Raw genomic sequence first — 12753 nt, forward strand, 5'->3', positions numbered from 1 at the left:
AGGAGGTCCATGACTCTGAAGAAAAAGCAAAACCTGCTTAAAGAGAGGTCATGGATATTTTTCTTGGGGGGTAATGGACTTCCAAAAAGGCCTTTGTCTCCATGCTGTGCTGATATGCTGGCTGCCTTCCAGGCAAGGATGGGGAGACTGGAAGCTGACATGGACCGTGGCTTCTGGATTCAGCTACAAAGCATACTGCCCTGCTGTGAACTCCACGGGGACAGGACAGGAAACCAGGAGAAGCTACTGTGCAAATAAAGAGGGCGGCTGGGGAGAGCAGAGCCTGACCACACAAAGGAAGAGTTCAGAAGAGATTTCAGCACACCCAAGAAGGAGGAGACAGACCTCATCACTCAGGATTTTGAAGGCTCAGGGTCTAGGGAGAGCAGCAGCCTAGACAAACCCTGATATAGGCAGTCTTGAAGCAGGTAGCAACCTACAACTATTGCTGCTGCATGTAAAAAACTTGGAACCACACTTCACAGGATGGCAGGTTTAGCTTAATGTTGAGAAGACATTTGCTTCCCTGGCAAAATCTAAGGGCTACAAATCTGAAAAATACTTAAAACACTATGAGATTTTTTAAGCTAAAAATCATATAAAGCATTAGTGAGTGAATTCTCCTGCATAATTCTCTGGGGAGGTAGGACAACATTAATCCTGTCTTGCACATGAAGAATGTTAGTGCTGACGGAGAAGGTGATTCTCCCTAAGCCAGAGGCTGAAGCAATATCAAAAGCCAGGTTGAGAGCTCAGAGAAGATCCTGACTCCCAACCCAATATCCGCCTGATTACATCACACCTCTCCTTGGTTCCACATCTACACATGAGCAATGTACACAAAGTGTTACCAGTACAAAAATAGAAGTTTTTCATTAGAAAATCTCAAGATGTACAGCTTGTCAATAAGTACGATGCACATCTAAGAGTATCAGCCAGCAGTAGCTGAGCTTGAGGTTCTCATGATTAAAAGCAGGGAGGTACTGTAGTACTTTGAAAAAAAGCAGATACATTAATGATCTTCGAAAACAGAAAGAATGTTCCTGGCACTTACCATCCCTCTATTTAACACCCATCCTAGCACAGTAGCAGAACAAATGTTGCAAGCAAAAACATGTTCATTCTGTGACCAGAGGAGGTAATGAAGCTCATTTCCTGTGAATCTGTCTTGAGGCTGAGTCTTAAAGTATCTAACATAAAGTCTGCCCCAAATAATGCCTCCCTCCGTGGGTTTGGGGCATTCTTGTGTTGATTTTCTGCTGTCTAATCTGAAGTGGCCTCATGCTGCAGCCTTTGCCTTAATGGGAACAGTCGTTGGATATATACCCCTCTGTTTTCACGAAATATATATGAAACACAGCTTTGAAATTTCTATCTCATAGTCATTCAGTTTAAATTGGCTCAGCAGGTCTGAAAACGCTGAAACTCAGCAGCATATGAGAACTGACAGACAGATGCACACACACGTGTATTGCATAAAGATCTGTGCAGCTAGTTCCAAATCACTAGTGCTGGAAACAGAAATGTTTAAAAGCAGTAAACAGTTACAAGGATTTTTTTTTTTTTTTTTTTTTTAAAGGCAAACTCAACAAAGTAGAACCCACCACTTTTAGAAAAGCAACTGCATTTCAGATAACACTGCAAAGATACAGAGAATTTAAAAGGGTTGGAAGACCTTTGGAGTCATATAAATTGTTTAGTTGAGATTCTTTTGAACACATATTAATGCATTCACTTAAACCAGTTTGGATGCAACTATCAGTTGAGTTGAAAATTCACAAAGCGGTGATGAAGAACAGGCTCAAAATGTACTAATAACTGCCACGGAATTAAACTGCAGTAAGAGGAGAATCTTGGGGTCATCAAGAAATTTAAAGAAGAGGAGCAAATTCATGGCGTACACAGACTGTCCTGAAGGGTGTCTTCCTTGGTAAATTCTTCAGAATGACACTAAAATATACTAAAATAAGTTGACTTGGTGCCTTCTCCTTTGTCTCTCTTTTGGTACTGGGAACTCTCTAGGGCATGGATTGTGCCGTATCGTTGTATTGGAAAAATCCTTAATATATCTGGGTGTTACCATAATTCTAATAATAGTGACAGGATCAAAAATATGGGGACAAAATCTCAGCTGGTATAAATCAGCACAGACTCCTGGTTTCAGAACAGTTGTTCTGCTTTACTTAGACTGAGACTTTGACTCATCAGTATCACAAGACTCAAATAGGAAAAACGGCAGTTAGCACATTTAGCGGGAAAACAATCTGAGGGAGAAAGCTGCAAAACAAAACCAAACAAGAGACTTAAGGGGAAGAAAGACTGCAAATCTGACAGCAGACCAATATATAATAGTTTAGAAAACAGTTTAATGATGTTTAAAACAGCATTCTAAGAGGCTCTGTGTCCTGAGGCAGGAATAACGTAGTTCTAGGAATACTAGGAATATTATTCTGAATACCCAACATTCCCAGTCAGATCTAAATAAACTGTAGGGAATTCAGAAGAGAGTCAGAAACATTAAAAGAAAAAAAGTTTGCTGAACTCCATAAAATGAGGAATAGCTCAGAGAACATACCACTTTTAAATGACTGAGAGGAGAATTATTTAAGATTAACCTAGCCCAACGCTTTATAGCATAAAATCTACTTAAAGTTCTGGTTGAAAATGTGATCATAACTGACCACACAACTCGTTAATGTGATTTATGCCTTGTTTAACATGAGCTTTTTTGGTATAAGCAGCACTGATGGGGATCATTCCACTATACAACTATACTTCTCTTGTTTTAAGTCAGCTTTTTCCCATGTGAAATGTTTGGCATAAAATTCCAAACCCAGTAGATGTTAGGCTAAGCAGACAGAACATAACCACACAGAGAAGGAGGAACCTCCCTAACAGCTGATGGCATCTTTCCAGTACAGGAAACAATTAGAGAATAAACAATGATGGTATACTAACTGCCTTGCCAACTGCAGCAGTGATACTAACATCTAGGTCATGAAGTGTCACATGAAAACTCCTTTAAACATTAAAAACACTGCCATAAGCCAGCTTTTCTTGTCTTTTGGTTTGATTTTTTAATTCTTGTTCCTTGATTTTGTTGATACCATATTTAAGCTTCTTGTCTCCACTTCCAAACTCTGCCCCTTTGTATTTTTTTTTTTCCTCAGGCTCTCTATTGTCTCTGTTCCTGGGCCCTATCCCTGCATCCATTTGTTTGTTATATTCTCATCCACTCAGTTTGGTGTTTTTCTTTTGTCCGGGCAATGAAGTGCCTATTCTGGCATCAAAGATCTACTTTGACCATACTACACTGTGTGAACTAACTTCCACATACAAATGAAAAGTGTTGGTTGTAATTCTTCTTCCTCCACCTACACAGTGTTTGTTGCTCTGCAAATTGTTAAATGCCTGGAGCAGAAATCATGAGTTATCATTCCTGAGTGTCTGGAAAGGGTTCAATCAAGAGTGGGCGCTGCCACAAGGAAGCGCACAATAAGCCTGCATGGTAAGATACATCCACTCTGTGGTAGATGGGGATTTTCCTATTACACAAATACATGACTAGGAACTTCCACGCTTTCCAACGCATCCATCTCATCTCCAACATGTCAAACTGGTCAATGTGCAGGCAGAAGCATTTGCCCATGTTATTAATCAAGGTGCTTCTGTTACTTGTTTGCGTGCTATCCATATACATATGACTAGTCTATTTGTCACAAAGGAAAGACTGGCACCTGGTCACGTTGTACGGTCATGCCATACTCAGAGTGTGCCTTGAGATATATTAAGAAATGCACTTCAGCTGGTGACAAATGGCTACCCCGCCTTCCAACCGTAACAAGAACTGGAACAATCAGATGAAACAGGCTTGGAGATATCCTGCATGCATTTCCCAAAGTAGAGGGATCATGACACTCTTTCAAGTGATAGGCCTTCAGCTTGTGGGGATATATTTCTTCTCTTGAGAAAAGGCTGAGGAACAGGACAAAGGATGGGGTAGATCTCAATATGTGAGGAGGAAGAGAAGAGAAAGAGCAGGCAATGGGAGATAGGTGGCTTAGATGACACTGAGTAGGAAATGCGGTAAAGCCATGCAGGTTAGGATAAGCTACGCCAACTGTGGGGAAAAAGAGAGAACAAATAATGGCCAGAAGGAAAAGGTGGGATTGAAGTCAAAGCAGTGTGAGTGGGAAAGAGATGTAGGGCAGGGATGGTACAAGCAGCAGAAAAGAGAAGGCAGTTCTTGGAAAGGTCAAGTCAAAGGACTGAAGTCTGAGAAGTTAACTAGCAGAAGGAAGAGGTCTGTGACAGGGAACTAGAGAGGGAGCAGGGGATAGACAGAGGAAGATGAGGGTAGTGCAGTGACCGGGAGGGGCACTGGAGGATCCATGCAACTGTGACTGGAAGGGGAGGTCTGACTGGCTCCATACAATGTCTAGTGGGAGAGGAAGTGTCCAAGAGAAAATCATTTTATTAAGATGTGGTTTTCACTTCAGAAAGTCTGAAAGCCCCAAAGTTCAGTAAATACCTTTCTTCATTAATGGCAACTTCAGTGCAGCCTGAGCCCTGCGGCATGGCAATGGCCTCAACACTGCAACTCCAAACTGCTTGGCTCAGAAGAAGGGGAGGGAGAGAAAGGAGGGAGACATTGTGGGGGTGAGAGGAGGTTTAACAAAGAATCACTTTAACAGAAACTCCTGAGTAATGGCTCTGCCTCAGGCCAAGAATAACATCAGCTCAATGTCAGCAATTAGAAGAAGGCTCAGCCAGGCCCCATGGCCAGCTCCAGCCTCCTCACAGGCACAAGTCAGCTTACAGCCCTTTCCTGAGCTCATAAGCAGCCACAGCTGCCCACCCAGAGCCCCTTGGATTGAGATGAAAGGAAGATCTCCGGCTCAGAAGGGGAGCAAGAGAACTGTAGGTGAGGGAATTTGGGAACGGAAACTGCAGAGCTAAGTGAGGGCCCTGAAAGAAGGAACGCAAAGAGCAAAGGCAGAAGGGCTTCCCCTTCAAGATGCTCCCAGAATAGGATGAAGGCAATTTGCCTATAACCTATGCTCAAGGACCCTGACTTGTGACTCATCTGCTTCATAGAAGGGAGAGTGGGTGTTCAGACCTTTGCGTGTTAGCTCTGTTCATGGTTTTACTGGAGTTCAGTCGTGCCTGACTGCCCAGCAAACAGCTCCTTCTTAATGGAGACTAATCTCTTTCGAGTGAAGGTCTGTTCACCCGAATACTTCCTTCCTTTTAGCAGGGAAGCCTTTTGGACATCAATCAGAAGAAAGAACACACTTCTCTCTCCATAATAACAAAGAAAGGTAACAAATGCATTAATGAACCCAACTGTAACCTTGGAAGATTCCCCAGGCGGGATGGAAATGCTGTTCCAGACACAGTTGTCTGCCCTTGGCATCTAGGTGTCATCTAGAACATCAATAACACAAACCCATTTTCATATTTCTTCTAGCTCTTGGACACTTAGCCCATCTTTTCTCCTGTAATTGTAACAGAGGAGTCTTGTATCCATCAGACAGTTATGTGCAAACTGGCAAAAGGAGATCTTAAATACAGTAATAACAAAATGTGCAGTAGGCCTGGAGAAGATTTTCAGAATAGCAGAGAAAACTTGCATCTGGCATCAGGGTCAGTGGCCATGCCTCCTGCACACTGAAGGCTCTTAAAATAAGTTAATGCATTTCTTCAAAAGAATAAAGATTCTCTTAAATCATTTTTGAATTTCCTTTACGTACTGCTCTTTTGCTAACTGCATCATATGAGAAGATATCCAGGAGGGGGAGAATTTAGTCAAAATGAAGCTTTGATGTGGTCTGTTTGCCACAGAAGACACAGTTGCCAACGGGATTTCAAGACCCTTTGTTTAGAAACACGGAAATACAACAGTGACCCAGCTTGAAGGTCTACCCAAGAAGCACTCAAGTCAAAGCAGAAACATAACATCAGTGACAAGATTAAATGATAAAGAACTCTGGAGAGTGTAGACAGTTCTAAGGCTGTCCGAGGTGCTATGAGGGGATGCCCTGAACTGGTCCAGAAAAGCAAGCAGCAGCATGCCAGTAGCCAACTCGAGGAGGATGCCAGTGTAGTGGAAGAAGCCACAGGGAACTACAGCATCAAAATGCTACCAAAATCACTGCAGGTAATAATAGTTTTGTTGCAACTCACTTAAAGAGCTATTTCCTTCACAAAATCTGTGCCATACGTACTGGCTCTGGGTTGGTTTTGCACATCCAAGACTCGGTAAGCACTGCTGCATCCCAGGCAGGATTTTTTCTTAGTTACCTGGTGCCGGGCTTGGCTTTGCTCCAACAGCTGTCGTGACTGAAGTTTCTGCTGCTGAAGTTGCTGCACAGCAAAATGGAGCTGATAGCTGGGTTGTGTCAGTGAACTCCGTGTCACCTTGTTGCAGACACTGTTCTCCATCTCTCCTTCCCATGCGAAACGGTGGTTCTCTGGAGCCCTGAGAAAAGAAGAGCCATCATGCTTTCTCCACTCTGTGTATAAGGACTCCTGCTTGTAAGGCAGTGCTGCTTCCTAAAAATCCCTTAATACTGAGCCAGCTATGAATTCGCATTAAGTGGCTCCGGCAAGCATAACACCTGCTGGAAGTGCCATGTACCAAGTGTTGTCTTACTAAGGAGTTTCTTGAATGTCAAGCTGGGGCTATGTTACTAGCCATAACACCATGCTTGAGGAGAAGAAAGGAAAATATAAGAAAAACTCTAAACTGGTGCATGTCTGTGGCTGATTAGCATTGAAGAGAGGCAGAGTTGCAGCAGAAAAAGAGCTAAGGATTCCCTTCGCTAATGAGATAATTATTGATTTGGATTTGTAGATATTTTGTTAATACACTAACACAAGGCTTAAACCAAGCACGCACATGCTACTGTAAGAGTAGAATAGAAGACAGACATGCAGTACAATATCCACCAAGAGGATAAAGGGCTCGCAGGGCAAGGCTGCAACTAGGGCACATATTGACTCCATACAGACAAAATCCAAAAGACCTAAGGGATCTGATCCTAGGCTCATTTCTTCCATCATCAGAGTAATGCAAGCCTTTTCTAGAGGAGAAAAGGCCTCCTGCAAAGAGGCAGGAGCTCTTACCATCCAGGCTTATACAGTGGGAGTTCAGCTGTGGCCTGCAACATGGTAAGTACCAAGACGAGCTCACTGGCTTGCTTTGAAGTGTGTAAGCCTCAGTGAGAAGGCAGCACCAACACATTTCTACACAAGGCCGCGGGGCTTTGCAGGGAGCAGGTGGCAGACTGACAGGACCAGGTGTTCTGAAGGGCTACAGTGACCCAGCACCTCACATGTCCTGTGCTCACAAGACAGGATGCCCTGTGACCCACTGAATCCTGACACCCTGGATAATAAAACCTTCAAGGCTCAATGCCTGAGCTTCCCAAGTTCATGCTTATCTCTGTATGTTTCTCTCAGCCAGTCTTTCCAATTATTTCCTTTGGATTCCCAGGGCAGACTTCCCTTGCATTTCCTGCATGTCATAAGTTACTGGGATGTAAAAGATACTTGGTGTCTTTTACATTTCATGCCATGATTTAGAGTCTAAGTCACGGTTTTGGCATAGGAGTTAACTGCAATCTCCTTGCTTCAGGCTCCTATCAAAACTCACAACGTAGATTCTTTGAACATGTCACAGCTTCCCTTGAATGTGTTGCACCTTCCCCCACAAGCTTCTACATCACAGCAAACTTTTAAAATATTCAGAAAGACATTTCAAACAAGACCAGAAACCATCGCCAGCCCTATGTACATTCCCTCAAAAGTAACTTAATGTGTCCCTTTCGAAGCAAATTGAGGACAAGGACTCTAAACACTCTTCGTACTCAGCTCCTCAGCAATAATGGAGTAAGACAACCCAATGGAAAAGGAGTTCAACTGCCAACATCTCCACCCTGCATCCTCCTCCTGTTTGGAGCCCTGCTACCACTTTTGCTCTTACAGGCCACTGGTTGTAGGCAGCCTTCTCTGGACTCAGCCGTTAAGGGATCACACTCATGCTTCCTCAGTCCTTTGCTTCCATTGTATCCCAGTGTGACACCAGATAAATGACTCTCATTCCCTGCTCCCTTTTGCTACAAGATTCTCAGCATTTCAGTCATTTTCCTTTCACCAGTGCTCAGTGAAGCGACAACTGTAATGCTGCTGACAGCACTCAGGCCTTGAAACCCAAATTGTATGTCTCCAAATCTGGCTTTGTGGTTAATCTCAGGAGAGCTGCTTCCCTCTTCTGAACCTGCCTTCCCCCTTTTGCCCCAGTACCGGGGCCATGATCCTCTGCTACTGCGGTTGGACCTGCAGTTACTCAGCTCTGGATCCCTGGATGCATGTGTGCTGCTGGCCTCCCAGCACTGTCCCCTAATGGGCACAGTATGCCACAAAAAACACAACTTCAAAGGAGAATACAACAAGACACAAGGAATCTCTGAAACAATCCCCAGCTGTCTCTTCTCCAATCCCAGCAGTTCACCACACAGGCTATCAGCAGGTTGCTGTCACCCGGACTCAACCCCCATCCCAAGGGTACTATCTGCTCCTCCCACTGCATACATACAGACTCCACCATCCATTCTTATGTTCAAGCTCATGGGACTTTCCCCCGTCTGAAGCAGGTGGAGTCCCTGCTACCCCCAGTATAGCGAGGTCATGCTGACAGCTGATAAACACAAAGGACTGTGCTGGGACTCGGATGCACCCTTCGGGAGATAGCTGGGAGTTATGACAGACCAGCCCTCGAAACAAACATCAACTGCACCAGATACCAAGCTGAAGAGCATTCAGAAGCTACATCAAAGTCATGCTAGTGCTCAGTAAACAGCCTGATTAATCCCTCTTCAGTACTACTGAAAGATTATGATCTTCAATGCCTCTGTTTTGAAATGGACAACTGTAATTGTCCAGTTGCCTAAAGTAACTTTTTCACAACAGCAATTTCTCACTTGAGAAAATTTGGTACGTTCAGTCAAAATGCTCCTAAATAACGTAAGTCAACATACGATAAAGGTGTTACTTCTCATCGATTTCATAGCTAGTTAAACACAATAAACCAGAGCTAGAATATATGGACAGTTTCCACCACGGAAGGAGATTACCACTGGGGGCCCACAAGAATCTGTGCTACAGTCTCTGCTGTTCAGAACATTTTGAGGGGGGGGGAAGGGAAGAGTGAAATAAAATTTAGAACAAACAAACAAACCAACCAACCAACCAACCACAACAAAACCCTTTGCTCCTTTGCTGCTGAAAAACTGAAAGTCACTAAGAAATGGGGGGGGGGGGCAGCCGGGAAGTAAAAGGTAGACAACATTCAGTGTAATAACTATAAATTACCCAAGGAAACACAATCCTAGTTTTACACAATGATAGACTTTAACTAGGTATTTCTATTGAGGAAGAAGACCTACAGACTACAGATATAATAGATTTTTCTATGAAAAAAATGTTAAAGTACTCTCAAAAAGCAAACTCAGTGTTAGGAATTATTAGGAAAGGCATAGGGAACAAACCAAGAACACTACTATGCTACCATATAAACGAAAACTGCATCCATGTCTTGCACGCTGAGGATAGTTCTAACCTCTGTGCCTCCTCCCTTCTCAAAAAGCACAGAGCAGAACTGGAAAAAGTACAAAGAAGTGCTGTAGAGATGATCAAAGGTATGAAACAGCTTATATATTGAGGAATAACTAACTAAATAAGAACTCTTCAGCTTGGAAAAAGGACAACTGAAAGGGAATATGAAAATATCTATAAAATCATGAGCTTCAGGGAGAAATAGAATAGGGAACAATTACCTCTCACAATACAAGACACAGGCAAAACCAAATGAAGTTATCAGGTGGGCAAGACAGAACAAACAAAAGGAGGTAGTTTTTTTCCTAACACATAAACTGTGGATGCTTTCCTACTATGGGAAGCTAAGGATGCAAAAAAATTACAGAGGTTCAAAAATGATCAAACTCACAGAAGCAAGAGCCACTAACACTAGTTATATAAAAGATACCATCTCCTGGCTAGAAAATCACTGATTACCAAGTCCCAGAGCATACTGGAGAAGTATCACCATTCCATAACATCACCTAATGCTCTTCCCACAGAATCTTCCATAGGCTGCGGTCTGAACAGGACACTGAACTGGTCAGTCCATCTGGTCTACCAAAATGGAACCAGTATTGTTTATGTACCAGGGGTCTGAAACTAAACCTGCCTCGGCCAGAAGTTAGAGAATTCAGTCAAGCACTCTTTAAGGTATTCATTCAAGTTCTATGATTAATTATAGCAAGTAATGTCTATTCCAATTTCCCTCATATCTACCCTCAGCTCAGAAACTGCAATGCGTAAAATGTATCCTTTGATCCCAAAGAATGCTTGGGAAGCTAAAGATTAAGTGATTTGTTCTAAAACATAAAAGTCAAAATGAAATGGAGGAGGTAAAACTGATGTAAATGAAAACTCCACTAAAGTTGGACCTGTCGATAGCCAAGCTGGCTTTGTGCCTTAGAGATGATGTCCAGTGACTGCAGTCTGTAGTGCTGTGAGGGCCACTAACTGAATGGCAAACTTTCATATCATTTGCTTGATCCTCATTTCTTTTGTTTGAGATATCTGGCAAAGGATTAACTATCACGGAAATATAAGTACTAAAGACTGATGGTCCGAATTTTAAAAATGCACTAGGATTGCCACCTTGCTCCAACTTTTGTCCACTTCAATGAGCTCTCAAATGCTTTCATTTGGTTTTAAACCAGTTTTAATCCACTTTGTCTGTTTTTACCAATGTATGATCTACAGCCTAAAATAAATTCTTTAGGCCCAGATAAGCCCAGTTTAAACTATCCAGGAAAACACTGCTGAAACCTTGTTATTAAATTCTTAGGAAGAACTAAATTTAAAAAACCCAACTAAACAAAAAACAAATTAACAAAAACCCCACAAAAAAAACAAACCCAACAAAAACCAAACCACCACAAAAACTTTGGCTAACATTTTCTTGCAGCATAGATAGTCTTGTACACAACTCCATGCAGCTCCAATAACTTCCCTCCACACAATGCAGCACAACAGCACTCACTTTTTGAGATACTACATTGAAAATGCTGTTGCTTGCATGAGTTAGCCTGCAGAATCCTTCTGGATTGAATATGCTGCTGTTAGCTTCCATGGGTGTTGCTTCTTTATAGATGGAAATCAATACAAATTTATTATACATAAATTCAGTCTTTTACAATATAAGCATTAAATACTTCACAACAGAAATCCTGTATATTTGTAAGTCTTAGGATCATTTTTGTAGAGAGGTTTCATCTGCAGTTTTGGAAAGCCCCATGTAACATGTTATCAAGTTGCTGATACTCCATCTCAGGCAAAGCTTGCCCTGGTACAAGAGAACAGGGCTCAGGATCTGAGAGACAATGTGCTGCAGCTAGGGATGTGATCCAGCTCTCAGTCTATCTGCCACGTTCATAGGAACTTATCATGATACAGCTCCTGTTCTCAGTCTCTGCCTTTCAGATATTCATCGCAGCAGGATAGCACCTCCGCAGCCTTTCTGAAGTTAAATCTTCTGTTAAAGACATTCTACAACAGGCTCAGCACAGTAATGAAGGCTGGAAAATAGCTGTAAAGGACCTCACACCTGAATAGATACTATAGAGTTCACATGGTAGAAAGACTATGTAAACACCCTAAACTGAAAGAAAAGCTTTTTCACAACTCACACTGTTTCAGGCAAGGCCAAAAATAACCAGAAAAACCCCCACACCCTCAATGGAAATGAGGATCATAGAGTCAGTACTCACAGACCTGCTTGTTTTCCATTCAGGATTATTGCTTGAATGCTAACGATTGACTGAATATTCATTTGCTCACAGGTATGGATGACAGATATAGGTATAAATGCACATACGCACAAATGGGAAATAGAAATTCCTGCCTGTGCCACCAGAAGAGATTTCGTTTCATCCTGTTAGCCAGGCTGGTTGTGAGCAATCTTCTCACAGCTTGCTCAGGATTATTTATGAGTTGCTTGGTTTAGAGACCTGGCCAGGATTCAGGCCTTCACTGTGTAGATGAAATCTCAGCCTTGGCATTATGGCCCATCCTTTGTAAGCAAGATTCTGTCCTTCCAGCAGCTCTTAGGGCTACTCAGTATTTTTGGCAAGAAACCCACTGTGTTTCTTTCAACTGTAGCTTTCACAAAGCCCGGGCCAGAATTCCCTCTTTCTCTTCACTGACAGCGTAAGACCACTCTGCTGCAGCTTTCTGCATCACAAAAGATACAGGTTTGCTTCTGAGACCAGTTTCAACAGATCTCCATGCTATTATGATTACAACCCAGCCTAAAAGTGCTAGAACAGAATGCACTCATCTGCAGGTCTTCTGTTTCCAAACTCCCTTTCTGCCTTAGTTCTCTTTTCCAGTTCCTCAGCTCTTTTCTGATGTGAGCAACCCTCAGGCAGTCAACTACCTACACCAGTACTGACATATGCTAATGCTACTGTACTAAAATACTACATACTAATAAAATACTAATACAGTTGTTCATTCACTACAGAAAAAAAAAAGTCTCAATGAAATCTGACCTCCATACAGAAGGGATGTGGTTATCAGCTCTTACAAAAAAGGAGAGGTAGCTTCTGTTCCCCCTTCAAACATATTTGAAGGGAATATTGAAGACTGAAGCTGTACATGAGACCAGGCCACAGAACA

General features: G+C 42.5%; 1 protein-coding gene across 22 annotated transcripts in view; it reads right to left on the reverse strand.

The window, feature by feature from the left end:
• TTLL5 (tubulin tyrosine ligase like 5) overlaps positions 1-12753 on the reverse strand; it is a 144140-nt gene that overhangs the window by 25088 nt on the left and 106299 nt on the right. For all 22 annotated transcript variants that reach the window (XR_010472873.1, XR_010472871.1, XR_010472872.1 and 19 more), the window contains one exon: positions 6304-6481. Coding sequence is in view for 18 of the 22 variants with exons in the window: in XM_065063875.1 (XP_064919947.1) it covers positions 6304-6481 (178 nt within the window). In the remaining 4 variants the exon portion in view is untranslated. Of the gene's footprint in view, positions 1-6303; positions 6482-12753 lie in introns of those variants that run through there.

The sequence above is a fragment of the Columba livia genome, chromosome 5, assembly GCF_036013475.1.
Source record: "Columba livia isolate bColLiv1 breed racing homer chromosome 5, bColLiv1.pat.W.v2, whole genome shotgun sequence".
In the NCBI taxonomy this organism is placed as follows: domain Eukaryota; kingdom Metazoa; phylum Chordata; class Aves; order Columbiformes; family Columbidae; genus Columba; species Columba livia.